This window comes from Ursus arctos, unplaced genomic scaffold (genome assembly GCF_023065955.2).
Source record: "Ursus arctos isolate Adak ecotype North America unplaced genomic scaffold, UrsArc2.0 scaffold_9, whole genome shotgun sequence".
Lineage (NCBI taxonomy): Eukaryota > Metazoa > Chordata > Mammalia > Carnivora > Ursidae > Ursus > Ursus arctos.
In genome coordinates this window covers 19,798,853-19,824,024 of record NW_026623111.1, presented here as the reverse complement: position 1 = coordinate 19,824,024, position 25,172 = coordinate 19,798,853, and the positions used below count along the sequence as shown (strand labels likewise).

At 50.8% G+C, this 25,172-nt stretch overlaps 1 protein-coding gene across 3 annotated transcripts in view; it reads right to left on the bottom strand.

The window, feature by feature from the left end:
- SLC34A2 (solute carrier family 34 member 2) overlaps positions 1 to 19,887 on the bottom strand; it is a 30,238-nt gene extending 10,351 nt beyond the window's left edge. For 2 of the 3 annotated variants that reach the window (XR_008958456.1, XM_057309779.1), the window contains exons 1-10: positions 19,827 to 19,887; positions 9,613 to 9,727; positions 9,374 to 9,508; positions 8,271 to 8,399; positions 6,677 to 6,820; positions 5,281 to 5,392; positions 2,785 to 2,980; positions 1,916 to 2,011; positions 1,376 to 1,496; positions 254 to 421 (exon numbers count right to left, since the gene is read on the bottom strand). Coding sequence is in view for 1 of the 3 variants with exons in the window: in XM_057309779.1 (XP_057165762.1) it covers positions 254 to 421; positions 1,376 to 1,496; positions 1,916 to 2,011; positions 2,785 to 2,980; positions 5,281 to 5,392; positions 6,677 to 6,820; positions 8,271 to 8,399; positions 9,374 to 9,508; positions 9,613 to 9,724 (1,213 nt within the window). In the remaining 2 variants the exon portion in view is untranslated. Of the gene's footprint in view, positions 1 to 253; positions 422 to 1,375; positions 1,497 to 1,915; positions 2,012 to 2,784; positions 2,981 to 5,280; positions 5,393 to 6,676; positions 6,821 to 8,270; positions 8,400 to 9,373; positions 9,509 to 9,612; positions 9,728 to 10,537; positions 10,669 to 19,826 lie in introns of those variants that run through there. The other variant, XR_008958457.1, reaches the window with a different exon arrangement.
- Between the last annotated feature and the right edge of the window lie 5,285 nt (positions 19,888 to 25,172).

Genomic DNA, 25,172 nt, shown 5'->3' with positions numbered 1-25,172 from the left:
GTCACAGATCTCTGGATTTGAACTGGCTCTTCCTCAGGACCTTTCAAATGTGATAGAAGCTTGTGCCTACTTCCCAGGAAACTACCCAAGACCCCAAGGAAGATTAAGGGCAAATGGCATCTTAACTTCTTCGGCTTATCAGATCCAAGAGAGAAACTCCATGCAGGCCATTACTAGGTAAAAATCCCCTGGGAGAGGCCACAGTGACGCCATGCCCTAGGAAGCCCAGAATTCCCGGGGGGGGGGTGCCTACCAGTGTTGAGAGTCTTCTTGATGACAACAGCTACCTGTCCCCGGAGCACGGAGCCAAGGAGCTTCACAATCATGATCAGGCAGCCGCAGAGGACCAGCAGGGAGACTAAAAGCAGAATGACGCCAACAGCGAGATCCGGGAGGTTCGAATCCACAAAGATGTGCTGGCCTGAAAAAGCCACGGAAAGCCCTCGTTAGGAGCACCATGGGGCCTGACCTATGGCTTGGTTGTCTGCTTGACCTACGGCAACCCAGAAAAAAGACACTTCCCAGCCTCCCTTTGCAGCTAAGTGTGACCCTGAGGCTCTGTTCTGGCCAGTGGGACCTCATGAGGCCGGAACGTGAAATGAAATCCTGGCAGTGACAGAGCTAGTCGGGGGCTTTCTTCTACCTCTAAACCCCAGGTTGTGTTTTACTCACGAAACTGAGGATACTTACAACGAAGCGTTTGAGGAGCAGAGTGGGGTAGGATGGGCAAGTCAGAGTTAAGGTCAACCACACGTGGATTACTTACTGCTCAGAATGAATCTGAATGGTGTGGAGGGGAGGAAGAGCAGCAGAAGTACACACAGGGGTGTATAAGGCAAGATTAGAAGAGTTGAAGATGTCGGGGCCGAGATTCCTGGGGCAACAGTCTAGCTTCAAGAACTGGAGCATGATGTAGGCTCACTGCCTCGATCAGTGCGAGGGCCCCAGGGCCTTGAATGGGGCCTGCTGGAGAGCAGGGACTCATGACTTCAGGGGGAACGTAGCTGTTCTGCTGTGTGGGCCCCACACCTCCTGTAAATCTGGCTGGCATCTCCCTTGAGCCCAAGGGAAACCAAACCAGATGGAGGGAGCACTCTGGAATCTACTGATGAGTTCTGGTGCATTATGGAACCGCCAGAGGAACTGGGCTTCAAGTCCTAGTTCCGCCCCTCACCGAGGGACCTCGGACCTGTCCCTGAGCCTGTTTCACTGCTGTGAAAGTGCCTAGTTCGTGACTTGGTATAACGCTGCTGTTCAGTGAACCCTTAGCGCGCTGCTTTCCTTCACTTACGGGGCTTCGCACAGAAAAAGAACACCGTCAGCACCCCCCGGACAGCCCATGCCCGAGGCTGGCGCTCTGCGGAGTTCCACTCACATTTGGCAATGTTCTCCCTGAAGGTCACATTCTTGGTAGTCCAGACGTTCAAACCGTCCGACCAGCAAAGGGAAGACGAGGTGCAGTTCTCAGGCGAGGGGACAGTGACATTCATTTGAGTCTGGATGACAAACATCGGGAAATGGTATATATAGGCCACAGACTCACTTCCTGTGGGGACTGGCCCGCAATGTGGCAAGTAGGAGGGAGACACACATCAATGTGTGTGTGTACGTGTGAGGCGCTGTTTCCACAGGTGCCTCCACAAACGGGAACACAGGTGGCCAAAGGTAAGTGGGAGACAAGAAAATAACAAGCCAGGAATAATGTATCCACAGTGTAGGGTGGGCAATATGGCCTGGGTCAGTCCTACTGCGTTGTCTGTCCACCCGGCATTCAAAGATTTGATGTTTCCTTAAGGATTCTCACGGGCCAATTTTGACTTCCTCTTACCTCTCATTTGCCCACACTGAATTAAAAGTTTAGCTTAAAGCACAGATGCAAGAGTTTGCCCACCCAGCAACCTTCTTAGAAACTTACCACATTGGTAAAAGTTTTGCACCAAATATTGATCAGACTCTTGTTTTTGGCTGCTTCAGCATTCATCGCGATGTCGTTGAGAACTTTCTTATCCAGCTGTGGAGACAACAGACAGAGCGTCAGCACGTCCTCAGCACTGAGGAGGGACAGACACGTAGGAGGTTCTATTCAAGGGGCTTCAACAGTATAAGCCCGACGGGGAGCCCCAGCAGGGGCTCACTTCATCTGCACCCCCAGGATGAAGCACCGCACCTGGACACTGGCAGGTGCTTGACAAAGAAATGAATGACCGTATAAACAACGGGCTGGTAGCCAGGAAGCGTGAGTAGATGGTCCTCGGATGACAGCAAAACCCAGAAGGCAAGGGTGATAAAGGGCAAGCTCTAAGCTGACCCATTTTCCAAGGCAACCACCATGAAACCTTTTAAAATTTCAATGATATTTCAATGACCCTAGGGAGCAGAGAAGCTAAGATGAGATGAAGGGAAGGACAGGAACCTTCCTCTTTGGCTAGCAGCAGGATAATACTTTATCCGTGAGCCCACAGGTGCTGAGGTCGGTAGGGGAGTAAAATGACCCCAAGCATCCAATGGAGTTTGAGTCTTGAGAAGCACTTGTCACCCCTCCCCGCCCCCCGTTCCCACCCCAATAAAGATGACACGTGTTGAAGTCAAGGAAACCAAAAAGGCCAGTTCCTCTATCAGGTGTTCCTGAAGTCTTGTCTCCCGTGGCCGGCCTTCAGAGGCAACCAAAGAGCAGCGTTTATAGACCCTCGTCCTGCACCGTGTCTGCCCAGTTGGGACGGGTAGGGGGCTGGGGGAAGAGGGGAAGTTAGTTGCTTCCTTTTGCTCTGAAGAAAGCTGGGTTACCTGGATTATGAGCTTCGTGAAGGGGTCTGTGATGACTTTCAGAAGTGCTGGGGCATCTTCTCCATTCTTGAACTGAAAAGTCTCCACCACCAGGTCAGTCAGGATCTCCAGGTAATGGGTGGCCGCCTCCAGGGGCAAGAGCACTAACACGGACAGCCAGTTGAAGAAGTCATGGACAGTAGCTCCTGCAAAAGCCCTGTAAGGGTCCCACCCCAAGCCAACAGTTGGATTAGTCAACAAGCAAGTGGGCACCAGTCTAGGCAGGTCATGGGTGGCACTGTCTGCCCGGGGGTGGGGGAGTCACCTATCTATGCCTACATTCACATTCTCACAGCAATCCCCACGTGGGTGGTATCAATATCCCCATTTGGCAGATGAGGAAACTGAAGGCCAGCAAGCATAGGGGACTAGAAGACCACTGCCTGGGTGCTGAGTCCAGGACCCTTCATCTCCCCCTGCCCAGCAGAGCCTTTCCCACCAAGCCAGGCAGCACTCAGTTCTCTCTGCTGGGGCAAAGGGGGCAGACAGGTTATGGCTGCGACATGAGATAAGCCACCGTTTGGAAGTGCTGCATCGAGACCACTTCTGAATCACACCCACTGAAGACAATCTTCCTTCAGAAAGGTGGGGGCCGGTAGTATGACGGTAACCAAAGCCCTCAACTGAATTCTTAACTTCGTTAAGCTCCTGACACTGATGAAACATTCGAATGGCCTGCACAGAAAACAAGGCCAATATACACCGAAATTTCTATCTGAGAAGGTTTGCACGTTCCCTTAAATTCCATCCTATCTCCAGACTAAGAAATGAGATTTTTTTCCTCGATAAAAAAGTTTGCCTTTAAAACACAACTGCATATTGGGGCGCCTGGGTGGCTCAGTCGGTGAAGCGTCTGCCTTCGGCTCAGGTCATGATCCCAGGGTCCTGGGATCGGATGGAGCCCCACGGATCTGAGCAGGGAGCCTGCTTCTCCTTCTCCCTCTGCCCCTCCACCCCCCACCCCCACACACACTCGTGCTCTCTCTCTCTCTCAAATTAATAAATAAAATCTTTTTTAAAAAACCAAAACACCCAAAACCAAAAAGGGACATGAACACACAGAAGCTAATGAGCATACGCGGGAAATGCTTAACTTCAATAGTAAAATGTATTTAAAATTTATTTACCTGTAAGTACAAATCTTTACCTACCCTATCAGCTAATATTTTTAAAAGTGACTTATTCTTCCTAGAGAAGGTAATTTTAGACTTCTTCATAAAGTGATATAAAGGGATATAAATATTTCTTAGTAGTTTGGCAAAATGCTTTAAAAGCCTTATAGGGGACAGATATAGTCATTTTTCTAGAAACCTACACAGGTATTCCAAACCACCAGGAAAGAATGATGCACATCTCTGAAGATGTTACTGAAAGCAATCTATTTAAATAATGTAAACGAGGGGTGGGCTAGTTCAATTATATTCCTATGTGCAGGCACTTTCATAGATCATGTTTATATTTGGCAAGTTTATATTTCATATGTAGCAGTGAAAAGAGCCCAGAATCTGGAAGAAAACCTAGACTGAGTCCCAGCCATGCCCCTTAGGGAAGTTATTTAACCTCTGTGTTTCTGTATTAATGAAATGGGGCAAAGCTGTTCAGCTTCTTGGAAAGTTCCAATCAGCAGCCCCCCTGGATAATGTGTATCATTACTGTGACCCTCGGGACATTTCATCAGGGACCAGAGAAGGGTAGCCATGTCTGCACAGACATGAGCAGCTTTGAGGACCTCTGTCGCCAGCCAGTTCACCAACGGAAGAGGAATGACATTTGCCGCCCACCCAGCCAGCCTGCTTAATGCTGTCTGCCCCACCCATGCGGTGACAACGTCTCGTGGACCAGCTACTTCTGTTTTATGAACTTCTGGAACAAGCCCATCAGTTAGAAGGCAGGCTGAGAATGTGCTTCATCTTCCCATTGACCTTTGGAAGGAAAGGGTCCCCTTTGCCTGTTTCAACCCGCCCCCTTTTTCAGATCTTCTGCATCCACAAAAACTACATTTGCCTTTTATTGGCATGCAAGTGAGGAACAAAGGGAAGGTGGCAGGGGTTGAGCTCAGCCAAAGAGGAAGCTTTAGGAGCTTATAATTATTTCTGACTAAGCGGGATAGTAAATGCTACCCTAACTGGCCTTGTTTTAACCACACCAACACGGCAGGGAAGCTTCTAGCTAGGGCTTGTATTTGGGGAGCTCTGATTGCATGCCAAGTACCTTGCTAAGCATTTACCTGTAGGACTGGGTTTAGTCCTATGGACAGCAGTGGTGACAGCCAATTATCCTGGCTATGCAGACCAGGGGGCAGAGCTTCATCAGCTGTAAGTGTATGACGCCAACCCCCAGCTGTGCTTCACTACGGCTACGTCTAAGAGCTCGAGGAACAGCCAGCATGTTCTCATCGGCGAGTTAAAGGTTGTTATGACAACCTGGCCCGGCAAAGGCTGATTCTGAGCCTCCTACCTTCTGAACTCATTCCGGTCTCCCGCCTGCATGAGCGCCACGATGGTGTTGGTGATGGAGGTCCCAATGTTGGCCCCCATGATAATGGGGATGGCAGCACGCACAGTCAGCACTGGGGGGCGGAAGAGAGAAAGTCAGTGAGTTAGCAAGCTTAGGAAGGCAGCCTGGCCATGTTCCCGATGTGGCCCAAGGCAGGCTGACCTCAGTCAAGCTGGTAATTGCCAAAGCAGCCTTTCCTAACCATTTTGGGGCCGGCACCAGGCTATGAATCTGACGCAAGCTAGGACAGCTCATCACAGAAATATGCACGGGTACCAAAAAACATTTCCAACACGTAATTTCAGGGACTCCGCAGACTCCCTGAAGAAGCCCTTCTGTGGACCCCAGTTTAAAAGTGCCTTTCTAAATTTCTCTGTCCCTATTACAGATGCAAGGCCAGCTTAATGGAGAACAGGGAACAATGTTTAAGGGCTTGTGTATTTATTTCTGCAAATTTCTTTTTCTAACACAATCAGTACACTGCCACAATGTTCTAACATATGAAAGTAAAGTTGTATTTTAAGATTTTATTGATTTATTTTAGACATAAGAGTGTGTGAGTGGGGGGAGAAACAGAGGGAGAGGGACAAGCAAACTCTGCACTGAGCACAGAGCCCAACATGGGGCTCCACCCCACCACCTGAGCCGAAATCAAGAGTCAGACACTTAACTGACTGAGCCACCCAGGTGCCCCAAAAGTAAAGTTATTTTGAATACCTTTTTCTAATTTAGCCCAGAAACGTTCTAGTTAATTTTGCTAAAAACACTGGTTTAGGACGAAAATTAACCTGTTCAAATTGCGCCCCCCCCCCCCCCCCAGTATCTGTCCCAACTTAGCCAGAGCAAACTATCGGCAGGCTCCAGTTTGGAATGCCAGCTTCCCAAGCTCAGTTGTCCCCAAGCCAATTTGTGATGGGGATTATAAGTCTTTATTCTCAGCACTGAGCAATGACGGTAATGTTCTCATCGAGATGGCCCAATATGGCAGCCACTGGCCATGTGTGACTATCGATCCCCTAAAATATAATTAGGCAACCTGGCAACTAATTTTTATATTTTAAATTAAAATTAAATTTAAATAAAATCAAATAGCCATATGTGGCTAGTGGCTGCTGGAGTGGACAACACAGTTCTACAGAATTCGGAGCTGAGTCTTCAAGCCTCGGCGACTATTTTCACACCCAGCCACGGGGATGGAAACAGGAGGCTGCCTGGGATGAGGCAGGACACGTTATCATTGCACAAGACAGGAAGACACTGGTGACCAGCCTGGACATATTCAGAGTAAATCCCAGGCTCCCCAGCTGGACAGGGAAATGCGTGCGGTGTGTCTGGGCCCAAAGGCTTCTGGACTCACGTGAGGAGGCCACCATGCTGACGACGATGGACGAGGAGGTGCTGGAGCTCTGTACCAGGACAGTCACCAGCACTCCAATCACCAGCCCCGCCACGGGGTTGGACATAATGGAGTTGTTGCTGAAGAACTGTCCGGCCACCTTTCCTGAAAAAAGCAAGCGCACGGCCACAAGGACGTTAGGTGGGCAATGGATACACCGTTGTCTCTTGCCACGGCCAGCGGCTGGGGCAGGTGGTGAGGCCAGCCTCCAGCTCGGCTCGTACCTATGGAATCTTACTTCCATGTGCTTCCTCCCCGAGCTGCCCTGGTGCCATGTCTCCACTCTGACCTAGCTCCCCACGTACCCCCCCACCCTCATTCCTCGTCCCTTCACCCCACATCCTCCCATACTTCTGCCATTCCTTCCAGCAGCAAGGCCCCCTCCAGCCTTCTCTGGTCAACAACATGGCCTCCATTCTACTTGGCCCAATGGGTGTCAGTGAGTCTCCTGATGCCTTAATTCAGGTCTCTGGGATGTACTCCTCATTCAGAAGATATATCCCCCAGGAATGGACATTCTCATTCTTCTCCATCCACCTTACCCAACCCCCATTCTCCAGCCCCAGCCTAGCCTCCAATGCCTAAGACCATCAATCCATTCCCCAACCCATTTATTGAAGACTGAGGCCCAGAGGGTGGAGGCCACTTGTCAGGTACTTAGAGAGTGAAACCCCTTGCTGACTGCCTTGGACCAGGGGGACTGGGAGTGGCACCCAGGAGGTCGGTCTGTCCCTCATTCACCCCCCCAAATGCTCCCTCCCCCAATTCTCCCAGGTCACAAAGACGAGTTCTAAAGAAAGGCACCAAGGGGTACAGAAATCCATGGTCTTGCATGTCACTGGGATCTGAGTTTGGACCCCAATATGCCAGCTCTAGGCTGTGAAACAAAGGGCTGGGCAGTATGACGTCTTTCAGCCTCACATGCTCTTCGTAAGCGAGCAGCTTTTGGGAAGGAATGTGCGAGACCCCAGGAGGTATTCAAAGTGCTGGCAAGCAATGTCGTCACCCATCAGGGGAACACAGGCGACCACGCACACGCGGATCTCACTCCTGTGCCCCGCCCACCCTGCACAGCCACACTCAGGCCTGGAAGATGTTTAGTCACCGCTAAGGATGCAGATCCACCAGCCATGGGACCCTGTCCTTCTCCAAGGAAGGCCCAGCCCCGACTTCCCACAACTGCTTTGACCTGAGAGCACTCCTAGTGAATGATCTCTTCAGGTGGGAGGCCCGGGACAGCAGGGATCCCTGACACAAGTCCTTCTGTCAGACAGCTTCCTGTGCAGGCTCGGTGGACACAGGAGGCCGACAGCTTGGAATCGGCTCCAGCCCTGGCTGCTGGCCTGAGCTACCTCGGCCGGTCCCAGCCCCTTTCCAGACTTCAGTCTTCCCTTCTGTAAAATGGGGGCATGACTTCACAAGAAGTGAGGTGACTTCCCGTCCTGAAACAGGCTGAGAGGCTACAACTGGAGACGGCTTGCTGAGTTGTGACCACGTGAACCAAGTACCATGAAAAAACCCCCCCACCCCAGATCTCTGTGGCTTTCCTCCGTACCTCCAACCAGCTGGAAGGCACTGCTGAGGACGTCCAAGGAGCACACGAAGAAGTAGAGAAATCCCAGCAGCAAAATGAACTTCCCGATTCCTTGGAAGACACAGAGAATCTTCCCCTTGGTGTCTCTCTCTGGGGTAGGGGAAAAGGGACGAAGGCTGTTAGTGCCTGAAACTCAAGTTCAGCAATGAGCTCAGAACGCCCCCTCTTCCATCCCCCACGCCTCCTCCAGGAGGCCATAAGCAAGGCCTAGACATGGCATACAACCATGACTGCAGCTTTCAAAGCAATTACCACCGTAGTCCATTTAGCTGAAGCCTGTGGTGAAGTGTCTCTAAAGGATTAGCTTCGGGGAGGAGGGTTCAGTGGAGTCTCCATGCTCAGCCAAACCAGTGTTGCTGGGGGAGGCAGTTAAGGGCACTTGGCACCTGCTAAGTGTGGGGTCAGAGATAATGGCTCTCCTAAGCACCTTCAGAACAGCACAGAATACTTTCTAGAACGTGGCTGCAAGGTAGCAATCACAGCCTCCATTTGCAGAGGGCTTGGGCACTCACACATCCTGGAATGCTGTGTCCTTGGATGCTATTTTCTCTGCTATTTCTTACGGTGGTTCTCACCTCCTCCCTCCCAGCTGTCTGGTCTGCAGACAGACCTACACCCTGCACCCGGAAAAGAAATGCAGCATTTGCTTGCACGCCAGCAGCCGTGCTGGCCGCATATTCTATCTCCTGGAAACCCTCCTCCATGCCCACGTTTAGGTGAGGAAACCCCTCCCCCATCCAGGAGCTCTCAGAGCTGGGGCGTCTGTTCACCGCTGCACCCAGAGCACAGCTCCCGAGACCCTGTCGGCCCACAGGGGTTTTAAGGAGCAGCACAGCGCTTGGCCTGGTTTGTACCCCAATGCTGGCACATTCGCTCAAAGGAGAGAACAAAAGATCCCCCAGTTCTCACACTGTGCTTGGACTCGAAGCCTCCAAGGCTGCCGGGAGGTATCCCTAACCAGGACCTTTGTGTGCAGGGCCTCGGAGCAACGGCAAGAAAGAGGACAACACTGTGGAGCCCGAGAACCCAACCCCTCACTGATGGGGGTCCCCCCTGCCTTTTACCTGACCACTTGATCCCGGTGTCCCGAAGCTCGGGCAGGTCCCAGGGGTCTGCCACCTCGGCGGGCTCGTCTATCAGTGCCACGGTGGAATAGGACGGCAGAAGCTCGATCTTGGTCACAGGCGCCCCGGTATCATCTACCCAAACAAGCAACGGAGGCCATGAGGAATTCGGGTCACACCTCTGAGTCTCCCGGGGTCCTCTCAGGAGGCCAGGCTGGGGCAGGACGGGCAGCACTTACTTTTGTTGGTCTCCTTGCCTTTCCCAGGGCTGGTGGACTGCGGACTAGTGGTCCCTTCCACATATTTACCAGGGTTGGGCTGGGCATTTTCCAGCTCGGGCCAAGGAGCCATGGTCTGTGGACGGAAAACAGAGCTTAAAGCAGCAGCCACTAAACGGCGTCACACTCAGGGGCTATGACAGGAAGAACCAGTGGCCGCAGAGATTCGGGAGACATGCAGGGGTTTGTGCTTATATATCTTCCAAGGGTGGGCTGTTGAGCACCACATTTCCACCTCTGGGTCTCCCTCAACAGCTCGCCTCCGCTGTCGCTACACCAAATCACTTTAGTGTTTTTTCCAGTCTAGCCTCAAATCGGCTGACCTTGCTTTGGTTTCTCTCACTTCCTTCTGTCAGCCTCTGTCTTGACTCTTAGTCAGCAAGGGGATGCGAACCCATCCATTTGCATCAACTCACAGAACACCAAGTCCTCAAATCCTCCGATGGGGCCCCCATCGGCTTGTTATTTCTAGACTGCAGGTCTCCGCTGAACCTCATCCAGTGGACGTAACGTACACGTAGATGCTCATACAGGTCCTACCTACTTTACCTACTACCAAGTCTTCTGTGAGCAGCGTGACATGCTGGAGCTGGTTAGAATCCCAGTGGTGCCACTTATCAGTGGGTGTGTGTTTAAGAATGTCCTTTTTTATCTCTGAGCATAAAGGCATAAATGTCTCCCCATCTATAAAATGTGGATAGTTCTTCATACTTTGCAGGGTTACGAGATTAAGGGTGATACCTAGAAAGTGCCTGGCACCAAGCAAGCAATGAGGGCTATGCTATGTGGCCTGGATTAATGACCCATTGTCAGAACCACATTCCTTCTAACCTTTGATAGAGACTTCCTCATAACCCATTTTCTCAACAAAGCCTTTCTTGCTTACATGGACAGGAACTGTGGCTCTTGACACACTTGGAAATCCACTCCTTGTGGTCCTTGTCCTTTGACACACGTTAGACGAGCGCAGGACAAAGAACTGGAATAAACAATTCTCAGAAGAGGAAGTACAGGTGGCTAAAACACGACAAAATAAGAATTTGGCCTCATTAACGAGCTAAGATACACAAAATAGAACAGGGAGATAAGTTTCGACCATCAAATCAGCAGAAAGTTATTTCTTAGGTATAATATGCTGTGCTGGAGAAGATGCAGTGAGATGAGCAGCACGATAAAGTGATTTTTTTAAATACATCTCTGACCTAGTCATTGCACTTCTAGGAATTAAGAATCTAGGAATATTTTCTCCCAGAAAATACAGAATACCTCCTGTTCTGATCACTTCTTTGAAGAGATGTTCCCAGAATCTGGGTCTGACTTTTTTTTTTTAAGATTTTGTTTATTTGATAGAGACAGCCAGCGAGAGGGAACACAAGCAGGGGAAGTGGGAGAGGAAGAAGCAGGCTCCCAGCGGAGGAGCCTGATGTGGGGCTCGATCCCATAACGCCGGGATCACGCCCTGAGCCGAAGGCAGACGCTTAACCGCTGTGCCACCCAGGCGCCCCTGGGTCTGACTTTTCTTAAGTGGATCTACTTCCTGCCTACCAAATGTAAGCTCTACCCCAAAACAGAGGCTTTGTCTAGTTCATCACCGCATCCTGAGGGTCTGCAGCTCTGCTTGGCACATTGGTGATGCCCAATAAATGGGGGTTGACTGAATGAATGGGATGCAGACAGAAAAGACATTGCCACACTGTCAAAGAGATGAAAAGTAAAAATAGGGAAATTGCTGTATTAACCATGGTACGTCCACGCGGTATAACAGCATGCCATTAAAAAGGTGACAAAGAATCAGAAAAGGAAAAAGAAAACCCAGGAAAATGCTTTAGCTAAATTCTTTGTCCCACTCACAGCATGTTCTCACAGGATCTAGCAATGTTCCATGGGGTTCAGAGTGGGTGATGGGATTGTGGGTGACTTATTTTCTTCTGTATGAAAGTCACGAGGAAGAATGTCTTGGAGGCACCGGCTCCCAGGAAAACACAAACCAGACCTTCCATTTCAATTTAACAAGCATGCAGCACAGGACCTGGCACACAACAGGCCTCACGTGCTTTCCGAGTAGGACGCTGGGACCTGCCTGGCCAGCGAGAGCCTGTATTTACTGAGCCAGGCTGTGCTCGACCTTGCAGCCACCCATTCGGGGAGTTATTATTTCTCCCATTATACAGATGAAGAAACTGGGGCACAAGGAGGCTAAGTAACTTGCCCAAGGCCCCAGGGTGTAGAGCTGTGAACCTGGGTCAGTTTGAATCCTGAGCCTTTTCTGGCAGCTGCTCCTGGGCTGGGTGTTCTCTGCCTGGCATTCAGTTGGTTTCTAGGAGAAGGGCTGTCTCTCATGTGCGGCCTTCTGGAGTTGCTGTGCCTGCCACAGGTTCGACTCCTCCCTTAGGCTCAATGAAAAGCCTTCTTATAACTAGCTGACAGTCAAGGCGGGGGTGGGGGGTGGGGGGGGAGGGCAAAGAATGCTGCTCTCAAGGCCGCTGGACCCGGGGGCAGGGGGGCTTACTGGGGTGTGCTGGGAGGCAGCTACAAGGCTGGGCCCAGGCAGGGAGGTGTGGTGGAGCTGGGTGGTTGGGGAGGGGACCAAGGCTGGCCTGAGAGAGCCTTAAGCTCTCTCACTCTGCAGGTGAACTGGCTCAGATTTGGAACAGCACAGAGATATGAAAAGACAGAGCCAGGCCCCCATGCTTCCGGGAGCGTAGCTAAGGTGTCTACCTCTGTGATCTCCCAACACAGGGATCCTTAGCCCCAGTGTTTTGGGGAAAGAAACAATCTTGGAGCTCTTGATTTTAGTCAGACACTGGGCTGGGTCCTTTACATAGCACAGAGGTTCAGAATCACACTCCAGCTCTGCCCCAGATACACTGTGACCAGAGCAAGTCACTCAACTGCCCTGTGCCTCAGTTTCCCCTACAACAGTCCATAACCCGTCGGGTTATTAGGCAGCTTCAATGAGCTCATTTCTGCCAAGTGCTTGGGACAGTAATCTGTCGGATCGATTGGTTCAGGTTCCTCCTCCCAGCAACCCTGTGAGGGGTTAGTGTTATTCCCATTTTACAGATGAGGAAACCAAAGCACTCAGAGGGGTAGAACCACTTGGCCCAGGGCCACAGCACGACTCGAGAGTGACTCCAGAGTCCGTGCCTGCCTCTCGTCTCCAGGCCTGGAAGGCTCCTGGACGGGATGAGTCACGCAATCATGGCACCCAAAGTGCACTGTATCTGATGAAAGCCCCATTACTAGGCAAATGGGGAGATGCCTCCACACCAGGGCGGCAGAAGTCAGCGTCCCACTTCCGCATACAGAGCTCAGGGAGGAAGCGAGAGCTCCGTGGACTAGGTCTCAAAAGCACCCGCCACTCCAGCTTCTGGCACAAAAGCATTCCACCTGCAAACCTCAGCCTCCTGTCGTTTCTGTCCACAGCCCCTGGCCCCTTTGAGCAGTCGGCACTTGCCCATCACCCCAAAGGTGCCCCTCTGTGAACTTAGCTGTTTGCGATTCCTGCTATCAGCCTCCCAGAACTGCAAGGTCATCTCCGACGGCCCCGCACCCAGCCAGCATGAGGACCTGACTCCAGCTGGGAGCATCGCGGCTTGTGGTCTCTGGCTCCCGGTGCCACCTCCCCAGGCTGGGCCCCAGCACCTCCTGCCTCGGCCAACACGGCAGCCTGTTTAACTGGTTTGGGCCCCAGTGTCTCTCAACCTTCCTAACGCCCAGTTGTGATTGCACGGACTCCCCATTTCTTTACTGTCCACTGCTCCCTAAATGATCTCCCTCCTCCGGTCACACTGGCCGACATTTGGGACCCTGAATCCTCTCTGTAGGGTGCCACTCTGGTCTTGCCTAGGTAGCACCCCCCTTCAGAAGGCCCTCCCCCCATCTTTCTGTCCAAGTCCTCCCTCCACCCCGGCCTGCGTCCTGCAGGCCTCTGACCACCCCCGTGCACAGGCAGGCCGCGCCTCTGTGACTCACAGGGCTCTCGGCCACACACACAGTCATTGATTTCTAATAACAACTACCGTTTCGTGAGCACCAGCGAGGTGCCAGGTGCTGTGCTGGGCCTTGGCACCTTCTCACCTGCGATCTTTACGCAAGAAAGGGGTCGTGCTCATCCCCACTTGCAAAGAGGAAAACCTGGGGTGCAAAGAGATGAAGCAACTTGTTCAAAGTCACCAGGCAAGGGAGCGACAGTTTTTAAACACAGCTCTACCTGTCAGTGAGGTTGGGGCCCTTACTCACAATATCCTTGGCCACGACATACACGTATTTTCCTGGAGCACTGCTTTTACTCCTGTAACTGGGGGACAGGGAGAGTGAAGAGCGTGACTGGTGGATGACTGACACTGGAGATGGGATATTTACATGGGGCACATTCTCAGCCTCGGCGCTCCTGACATTTGGGGCCAGATGATGCTCTGCTGGGCGAGCTGTCCTGTGTATCGTGAGATATGCAGCACCCCTGGTCTCTACTCACGACATACCCCTCACCCTTAGTTTTGACAACCCGAGAAAGGTCTCCAGACGTTGCCAAATGTCCCTTGGGGGCTGAGAACTACCGGTCTAGAGGTTAAGAGACCAGACTTTAGATTCCAGCTGCCTGGTTTCAAAGTTTCGGCGATGCCATTTGCTGTGTGACTTTGGGCTAGCTCCTTTGCTTCTCTGTTTCCCCGTATGTCAAATTAGGATAACGTGACTGATGAAGGATTGTTATGCTTAAGTGTGTTATGTACTCCAGTTCTCCGAATAGTGTGACACGCTGTAACCCTGTGTGGTTTTCAGCTATTACAGTAAAACAAGCAGGGACATTATAATCTAGAGCACGAGACTTCTATGACTTCAAAATGAAGACAGGACACAGAATTGCTTTGAGCTTGCAAGGGGCTACTCTAAGTAATCACAGGCCTCCAACAGGGTTCCTATATATTTGGCTCATTCCGCTTGAAGGTAGTTTGAAGGAAAAATTTGAAAATTATTGTGACTTTGTACGACCTCTCCTTTTATAATCTTAATTCACTCTAAAATCGTTCTCCTACCTCTTTTGCACATCTCTACAGCCTTCTCAACTGGGATTTAAGTTCTAGAGGCAAGACCCATATATGATGCTTCCTCTCCTGGTGCTCAGGGGACTACATACACGTCGTAGGGCGCCTTACATTTGTGAATGGAGCAGTCCACATGCAGGGTTTGCTGAAGGGATGCACTGGATCCCTGACTGGGGGACAAATCAAGCCTGCATTTTATGCATGGGTGGCTGTCCCTCCGCACCATAAGGAAGGGGGGTTGGGCGACATCTGCGGGACGGAACAGCGGCATCACGGAGGGGCCCCCTGGACATCACAGCAACCCTGCCTGGGAAACGCTCATCCGCACTTAGGTGTAAGAAGGGTGATTATTTGCCTTTTTAAATCCAGTTCAGCGACTGGATTTGAGTGATCAGAATAATTTCCTGGAGTGAACACCAAGTGTCCAGCAAATACAGAAACAGACACTCCCACGGTCCAATGTCCAATCGTTTAGACCACCGCAGGCAACGGGTCAAGCAGACACTCACCTGCACTCACGCAGAGAGGAACCGGGGATCATGGCAAGGGATCGACCCGCTGGCGTGTCTTGAATACAGAATGGCTCTGCAAGGCCTGTGCTGGCCTCATGCTCCGCCAGGCCCTCATTTTACGATTCCACCAGTACCACCAAAAAGCAAAAGAACACTTCCATTGAATGTCTCCACGCCTCCTTCTTGGAACTCTTATCTTCCCTATTCCAGGTCCAACCATCCGCTGCACAAACACTTCCCTGATGAAGCAATGCTCTCCCCTCGAGCCAATACTTCCTTTTCTGGTACGTTCATGTCCTCCATCGTTTGTTGGGGGTTCACAGTGCTGGATGCTGCCTGGTAAGCAGAGGGGGTGCAGGCCCACACACCCAAGCCCTGGCCCCCAGAGGCGCAGGCCATCAGGAGAGCCATCTGACCTAGCCCAGAGCGCTAGGCAACTGCGGGCCACTCCCCCCAGGCCCTCCCTGCCCCGACAGCGCTGCCTGCTCTTTCAGGACCCGGGAAGTGAGGGAATGTAGGGCACCTGGCACCAGTCACTATCCCCAGCAGTGTGGCTATGCGGGCTCCACTCGCCTGGCCTTCCCAGGCAGCAAAGCCCCAGCTCTTGGGCGGGCTGACCCTGCGGATGTGGAGGAAAGGGAGGACCTGGAGCCAACTCCCCATGATCGGCCCTGAGGCGGGCTGTTCAGGGCCTCCTCCTGCAGGCTCCCGGAGCTGCCCCATCTGCTGATAGGATAGTGCCCCGCAGTGGGTGAGGCCAGGCTCCGTGGAGTCCTGCCACGGCGTGTGACCCTGAACCTCTCTAAGCCTCAGTTTCAACATCCCCAAAATGGGGATAACATCATCTCCCCTACTGAACTGTTGTAGGACTGACTGATTAATGGGCATAGGTGAGGCCCTGAGCAGAGTGCCTGGCAGAGTAAACACAGAGAACTTTGTGGAATGAATTCCATCACGAACAATGCATAGCCCAAACGCCACCGTGCCTAGACCATAAGCTCTTCAGCTCAGTGCTCAGCACAGCAGTGAACCCTCTGTAAATATTTGTCCAATAAAGGAACCCAAAGCACAAGAAGAGAAAGGCGCTAACTTTGTTTTGTGATGGGGGAATGTCCTATGTGATCCGTGACCTCATTAAATTTTACAAAACCAAGTTCTTTCCAGTTTACAAAGAGACTGAGGCACAGAGAAATTAAGAACGTCCCATGGCTACCTGCAGATGGAGTGAGGACTAGAACCCAAGAAAGCTGGTTCCAAAGCTGGGGCCCCTTCCATAGACCTCTCAGCCAGGTGCAGAGAGGGAGGGAGGAGGAAGCCTCTGGGCCCCATCAAGGCCGCGTGCCACCAAGGGGCCTCAGTCCAGGCTGAGTCCCAGGCTCCAGGGACTTGTGGGAGAGCTGGCAGGCCTCCCTGCAGGGGTCCCTCCTGCCTACTCAAACGGCTAGAAAGGCCAGCCAAGAACGCTGTAATGACAGGCTGCTATTCCCAAAGGCTTCTGCCATAGCAGAGACCTGGAATCGACAGAGGCCAAGCTGTAAAGAGTCTCAGCTAAGCAGGAAAAGGTGACACTGAAAAAGCCGGACAGAGCCCCAACCTGAATTGAAGGCCATTCTCCCCGTGGGGTGGCAGACACTGGTCTGTCTGGAACCTGCTTCTCCAGGAAGGGGCTCTGGGCATCAGCCAGGGGTCTTTAGAGCCTTTGAGGCCGTCCAAAGGCTCTCTCCAAGGGCATCCTCTGATCTAGCTGTTCCCTCTCCCTACCTTCCCACGGGCACACTCCAGCACACTCGCTATTTGCCAGGAAAAGCAGAGGATAAGGTTATCCATTTTGGCTGTTTGGTTCTAATACCCACAAAGATTTTTTTTCTTTTAGTGCCTAGGCATGAGGCTGGAGGCTCTGACCACAGATCTACTCCCTTGCTCCCCACCACTCATCCCGACAACAGAGCCAGCTTGTGCCAATAACCCTTTTGGCTCGACTTCCCGCATCCACATGTGTGTCCCATGCCAAGAGGAACTCTTGCAGGCCAAGGAGAGGACACTTCTCGGCTCTTCTCAGACCTGGGTAGCAGGAAAATGTAGGGCACCTGGCAGTCACCCAACCCCTCCACTCTGCATTGTTTGAGCTTCTCCAACCAGGACAGGGGCTGGGGCTGCCTGTACTCAGCACAGCAGCCGCCATCTGAAGCGGGAAGTGGCGGCGGCAGGGGCAGCGCCCTGCAGAGAGACGGAGACAGGCACGCTGTCTCCTCCCCAGCAGCGGTGGCCTCCGCAGCACAGGGAGGAGGAGGACCTCTGTATGCCTGGGACGCAGGACAGTGTCTGGCACACAGCAGCCACCCAAACAATGGCTGAGTGTTGTTTCGGGAACCGCTGCAGGTCCCCTACGCAAACTAACCCGTTCCATCCCACACGCACTTTATTTTCTGCAAATTTACTTTTCAGTTCTTAGACTTTTCATACGAATTCTACCGAGGAGGAAACCAAGCCACAGAGACATTAAATGCTTCGAGTTATACAGACTCTACACCTTCAGGAACAATTCAGACTCAGCTAGTCTGAGTGCAATGGTCAATACGCTTCAGAAATCTTTTCATACATTGAAAGAATGACCCAGACTTCAAAAATTCCCAAGAGGGCAGTGGCTACTTTTTTTTTCAGCTTCCTTCAGCCATCACATGGCAAAATAATCCCAAAGACACAGTAGTGGGGTGGGAGTACGTGGGACAGGAGACGGAAGCAGTTGGCCTGGGTTTGGCATTGATGAGTGCCTTTGGTTTACACTTCTGACTATAGGCACAAAAAGGGTAGTTTTAAAAAGACATTTACTCTCTCTTTTTAAACCCGGCCTATATTACCAAGCCACACCCTCAGGATGTACTTTCAATTCACATTTATGAACTTTTACTATAAAGCCTGAAATTCACTTTTAACTATATCGATTCTTGTGCATTGTGTTGGGGGTGGCGGTTAAAAGAGTAATGACCAAAACCACTTTAAACATATTGCAATCTGTTTGCAGCCCTCTTTCTGCACTCTGGTGCATTTCTAAATTCAGTGGGATGTCCTGACTATTTCCTGTTGATACGGTCATCCTGCAATCCGAATGGTGGAGTTGGGGGGAGGGAGGGCAGGCAGGGAAGGTGGCTGAGAAATGGTACTAAAAGTTTATTCCAAATCACTGATCCCAAGAAGCTGTTTTCTTCATTAAACTGAATCCAGGCTATTTTTATGTCAGCTTTGTGCCTAACTGCTATAATCCAGACGTCGTCCTCCCACCACTGGGGACTTGTTTCAAAGAGATGGTTGAATGATTTGGGGTGGATTTTGAAGGGGGCAATTTGTTCAACATCCAAACCTTGTACAAGCATGCTCTTCCTGCCACCAGTTCCCAAAGTTACAAAAATAAGATCGTTATCAGCAGGCTGGCTGGCAGGAACAGAGAGATTCAAACACTCTTAACAACCTCAAATAATGGTTTCTCCTCTAAGGCAAAACTTTTTCAAGAAGACCCAACCCAGAACAACCTAAGAGCTCCAGCTCAGGGGCTGGGGGTGGGGGGGGGGGAGAGACAAACAGTTCGGAAATAAGCAGGGTTAACACAGAAAGTGCTTGTGAATAGAAACAGGGAAGGAGAGGTGACTCTCCTTGATGAAATCTACAAGCTACCTCCATGAAATCAGCATGCTTGAGAAAGCTGCCCGCCTCCCTAAAGAAAAGGAGTGATTCTAACACTCTTGCCTCAGTGCCAGCTACCCATGGCAGGCATCGCCTCCAGGAATCTTGAAGACTGAATTAACTCCACTCCACATGCCACCTGTTTCTGGCCTGGAGATGCTGGGTGTCCCCCAACCCGACCACACCTGTGCACATTTCCTCGAAAGCCATTCCCCCAGACCGCTCACCTGATCCCCTCTGACTCTGAAAACACTGAAAATTGTGGGCTCTGATCTCCCAACACAAGCTGAAAAGACTGGCCCTGTGCGGATGGCCACCTGCCCTGATGGGACCAGCAAATGAGACTGTATCCTTCAGTCAGATCAGAAACTCCGCACACAAGAACGGTAGCACATGGAAGTCACACTGGTGGGAATGGCATTACTGGACCCACACACAAACCTAGAATTTTCAGCGCAGTAAAGACTGGGAAAGGGTTCCCATCCTCTTCTCACGAAGAGGGGGAAACTGAGGTCCAGGGGCTCATAGCCACCTGCTTTAGGTCACACCACTAGTGAATGACCAAAAAAGAGAAGAGCCCCACTGTCCTGATCTCCAGGTGACACCTTCTTTTCCCCCCATTTTAGCCTCCCCAAACCACGAATTCCAAAACATGTATAATTTTAGAACCCCCAATTGTGGGCTGATTTAATAACCAGGCCAGCACGAAGAGCGCCGTCATGGGAGTTTTAACAGCAAGAGCAGCCACACTGAGAACAAAAATACCATCTGAATATTTAGGGAAGGTGTATTATTTTCTCTTCTGCAACCCAAAGCCAGCCAAGTTCCTGGAGGGTCACCATCGAGGGGTATCTAAAAGAATGAAGTGCGTGAAAAATGAAGGTGCCTTCCAGAGCGAGAAGGGAGAAAGAAGCGCCCTGGCCCCGGCGGCGGTACTCACCAGCGCTCCCAGCGCAGGTAATGGACCGAAGGAGGCACCCAGGTGGAGCTCCGCGGCCCGGGTATATATAGCGAAGGTGTTGCGCAAAGAGGCCGGCGGCAGCCGCTGTCATCACGCCCCTCGTACATTCCAGGACCGCCTGCCGCCGCTGGGGCACTGCCTACCTGCCGGCTTAATGAGCCCATCGTGACCTCGCCCCGCTTCGCAGGAAAGCCGGGCGTCCGGGCTGCGGGAGAACCTCACACGGTCCCGCGCCCCGAAGGCAGAGCACGTCCCGCGCGCCCTCCCCCCGCCCCAGTGCGAGCCCAGCAAGTGGAGGGCTAGCCCCGGGCTCCCCCTCGCCCCACAACCCCACCCCGTCTCCTGCTTTCTGCAACGCAAGACCCTGAATCTTCTAGTTTAGCTCCTGTGAGGCTAAGGAGGTCAGAGACGTTGAGACACAGATAAAAGCCAACTGGAAACTCAGGGACAAATCCTTCCAAAACAAAGCCAGGATTGTTCGGCCTTATCAGTCTTTGGGGTGCTTTCTGCCCTCCTAGCCTGGACTCTGCAGTTAAGACACTTGGCCAGCTGGAGCCCTGGGTCTGCCACGGACCGGGCTGGATTAGCCAGGCTGAGCAAGGGGAGAGGGGCTGCTCTTACCTCTAGAAGGGGGCCCCTGTGGTCTGGGCTTTGGGAGACCGTGTCCCTAATTTCACCCTCTTTTGCCTTGTGTCCTCCCCATGTGGCCACACATCCTTGTCCATCGTGGCTATGAGAAGACATGTCCCAGGGAGAGCCGGTCATGACACTTACCCTAACAGCTACCCAGTTATGTGAGGGCTGACCTCCAAGGATCACAGAAACCCCTTCCTAGAAGTGAGAGTAGCTTCCTTTCTAGTTGAGGCTTCTGGAAGGGTTAGGGGGCATGGCATAGCATTACTCGGATTTGCTTAAAGGGGGTCAAACCTCGATCTTATTCCAAAACCCAGGCCCCTTCCCTCAGCCGCATGGTCCTGGTTTTACAGTGAAGGTAAGCGAGGCTTAGTTTACTAGTTGCACACAAAGGACTTGAGGAAGGGCCCATTGGTTTCATCCCCAAACTAAGTGTTTTCTCCTCCTTCAGGGGGAGGAAATCAGGAGAGCTGCTTCCTAGAACCCACAGAGCAAGCCTGTCCCGGAGGCTGAGAAGTCAGTGGTTACGCACACTAACTCCGGGTCGAAGTGCCTCGCTGTTTCCCGTGCTACCCCTGCTCTCCCTGCCTTCGTATGCCCCTGTGTAGAAGGGGAATTATGCCCCCATCAGAGTAAAATGAGCTAAAATAGTTCTGGCACATAGCACAGCACCTGGTGAGCGCCTGAGGCGCACTCAGTCCATATTAACCACTGCAGTTTTCACCGGGAACCTCCGGTGTTGGGAGAAGCCTGAGTGGGAAGCTTTGGTTAGTCTCTCTGGAACCTCGGGACTCTGAGATCACTTGTCCACAACCTCAGATGCTAGGCACATCAGTCCAAGGGTGAGGACAGAGTGCCTGGAGAGTGGGCATAGAAAATCAGCCCGGGCTGTTCCTACTAGAGGGATAATGGTTGTGCTAGTGGGTGCCAGATGTCAGAGCCAGCCCTGGGAGACAGTGATCAACCAGCACCTTTCCTCGCATTGACTTCTGAAGCAGAGACTCCTGGTGATGGCAGTCCACGGGCACGTGTTCACTGAGCTCAGCTCCCCCTCCAGCCCTGGCCAGGCAGGCTGCAGACACCATCTCAGGGGCTCACAGGGGCGGCCTTACTCGGACATCCAATCCGACCAGCCTCCCCCCGCCGGTAACTGGGCTTTGATGGGGAGCACAGAGCTAACCACTTTCACGTTGCCTTTGTATCACTCCCACCAAGGAGCTAATAGATCAAAATTTCAAAGAACATTAGAACATTAGAAAGGGACAGCTTTCCCTTTTCTGTTCCAATCGATAAGGCAAAATGCTGGTTCCATCAGGAGGCTTTCTTTCAATGTGTGTGCATCCCGGTAATAGATGAGGGATGTTACCTATTTCATTCCAGTTTGGGATTGTGGTTTTCCTATTTTTCCACAAAGTCTGGAAGAAATCTAGGTGCTGTGTGTATGTCACTCTCGAATCCCTCCCTTTAGGGGAGCACAGTTTGCTGTGGGGTATTTTCCTGTCTTCGTCCCATCTCAGATAAAGCGCACTATCCCCTTGAGAAGAACTTACACATACTTTGAACAGCTCATGTTTACACACAAAATTCCGAAAGTACTTTCATTTAGCACTTTTTCTGGGCCTGCGGTTGTGCTGTAAGGTAACACTGATTGGATTAAATGTATCATTAGATCAAGGCCCACCCAGAGTCTCGCCCGAGGCTACACAACTCTGTGCTAATAATATAGGCCCACAATCTTTGCTGAGCCTCTGGGGCTAGATGTGTTTCAGAATTTAGAACTTTCCAGTTTTAGAAAATTAGATGTGAGACCCTCTCTGGGGACTGGGCAGCACCTGCAATCAAACCTGCTGATATTTTTGCTGTGAAGATGCACGAATAGATTACTACATGGCGTGACTTTATCAGTTCATTAGGGTTTGGCACGACAGGAGTTTTTGAACTGCAGATTAAAGATGGTGTCGCTTATGAGCCAGTACTGTTCTAAACACTTTCCATATATGAAGTCATTAGTCCTTATAATACCGGGAGCGAGGTACAAAGGCCAGGAAATGGGGCCCCAGAGAAGTGAAATAACTTTCTCCCGTGTTGCAGGACTACTAGTTGATGGAGTTAAAGTCTTAATCTAGTCACCCATTCTACCCACATAACCAGCAAGCATTTTCACTAATTTCGTATCTCCTTTTCCTTATAGGGATGTTTGGCTGCCCGGAAGAACACGTATGAGCAGAAAGAATAGAGTTCGGGAACATATATGGACACGAGATTTGTACCCAGATCACCGCAGAGCAGCAGGGTAAAGATAACCTGCAATAAACGGACATACGGAACAGCAACAGATCAAACCTGGCCCTCTCTACCCGGGACCCTCCACACCCAAGCATTTATCTAAATGTCAAAGCCAAAGTAGGACTCCTAGAAAACAGTGTAAACAAATGTTTATGAACTCGGGGTGGGGGCAAGACTGCTTAAATAGCATACAAAATGCATTAACCATAAAGGAAAAGATATTTTTAGGACCGTGAAAAGGCCAACCAGAGTGGAGGGAGAGGCCTAGAGCCCCTAGAACTGACCAAGAGCTTATTTCCGAATAGGTAAAGACTGTTCAAATATCAAGAAAACCCAATTTAAAAAATGGTCAAGCAGGGCGCCTGGGTGGCACAGTGGCTAAGCGTCTGCCTTCGGCTCAGGGCGTGATCCTGGCATTATGGGATCGAGCCCCACATCAGGCTCTTCCGCTGGGAGCCTGCTTCTTCCTCTCCCACTCCCCCTGCTTGGGTTCCCTCTCTCACTGGCTGACTCTATCTCTGTCAAATAAATAAATAAAATCTTTAAAAAAAATGGTCAAGGGACTAGAACAGGCCCTTCACAAATGAGGATAATAAACACATTAAAGGTACTCTGTATCACAACAGAAGGACATGGGAGAATTAAACCACCATTAGATTTAAACCCAGCGTATACACCTCCAGTCCCAGACACGTGCCCAAGAGAAACGCGCACGTATGTTCACCAAAAGACAACGTTGCCCAAAGCTGTCCTTGGCAGCACAGCGTACAAAACAGCTCAGAGGTCCATCTCCATTAATAAGATGGAATATTAACCACAAAACACTCCTACAAGGAAATACCATTAGGAAATTGCCATTTTGGGAGTCAAAAGTGGCCAGATAACATGAGATGAAAACGGAACAATTTCTTATTACGTGGAAGAAAATGGATAAGTGTTCTCACAAAGGTAACCGCCTAAGTTAGAGAAACCAGATATAAGGGTTCATACTGTTGGACTCCACTGGATTCCGCTTGTATGAAATTCCCGAACCGGCCCAAACTAAATCCCGGTGCTCAGAATGCATGCTTAACTGGGAAAACTATGAAGAAAAGCAAGGACTTACCACAGAAGTCATGTGGGGGTCGCTGTGTTGGGAAGGAGGGGGGAAGATTGAGGGGACATGCTGGAATTTGAGGCGTTGACAATGCTCTTTTTGGGTTGTGGCCATTTGCTTTGTGATAAATCCTTGAGCTGTACTAATCCTATGGTTTTTTTTTCCCCCATGAATATCTCACAATTAAAAAGCTTAAAAAAAAAAAAAACCCTGGTGGTACTGGGGAGGGGACCAGGAAGAGAATAGTCTCTGCGTTCTATCACGGACTTTGAAATGCTTTGAGGCCCTGGAGGTTTGAGCCATTGACTAGCTGTGTCATGTAAATATTTATTATAATTGTCAGCATAGCTGGCACTTCGTATGTAGCTTGTTCTGTCCCAGATGTTTCAGTTATGTGATACGCTTTTAAATCAGAACACACACAGACTTTTCCTGCCAGCCACAAACGGACGCCAAAAACCTCCCAATGACTTCTCCTTTTCTAAAATCTAGTGACAATCTCGTAATTTCTTAAGCGCCTCAGAGCCGTTTTTCTACCTGAAATAGGCCCAGACAGCTACGTTTTCAATTCTTCCTGTGTGTGTGCGTATGCATGTGTGTGTATATATGTGTTTGGGGAGGGTTTTGGTGATTTTTCTACTTCTTTCCCTTGTTGCCCGGGGTTAGCAGTTAGGCCATTAGAGGCTCTTTCTGAGTTGTCACTCTAAGTATATGTAGCAGGAACCTCCCGCATTATCATTATCCGAAGCCATCATTATATCGCTATTTCTAACCTGTTGTGGATTAAGAAAATAGCTCACCTCATTCATTTATCCATTTAATTAATGGTCATTAAAACCGTGTAAAGCAAGAGTAAGTAAGCCTGAAAGGTCTAATGGGTCTATTTATGCATATCTTTTACTGCCCAGGCTTAACACATTTACTTTTGCTAATCAGAAAACATCTTCTTACCACGTAGTACTGAGCAAAATTCTAAGGCGTTTGAGGCCACTGACATTAAAATCCCATTTTACAAAGACATACGATATGGGAATAAAAGTAACAAGTTAGTACCATCTACAGAATGCCTGGGGTAACCGGTGCGGATTAGATCATCACAATGGGCCCCCCAGCGCATGGTGGCCAGGAGTCCAGTGCAGAGAAAGAGGTGGCTTACCTGCCATTCTGGTGTTCTTTTTACTTCTGTCATTTATGCCTACCCCAGGGCCTTTGCTCTTGCCATCCCTCTGCCCAAAACATTTTTTTCTACGTTTTCACATGGACACTCTTCCTCATCATTCATGTGTCAGACTTTGACTGAGCATTTCCCC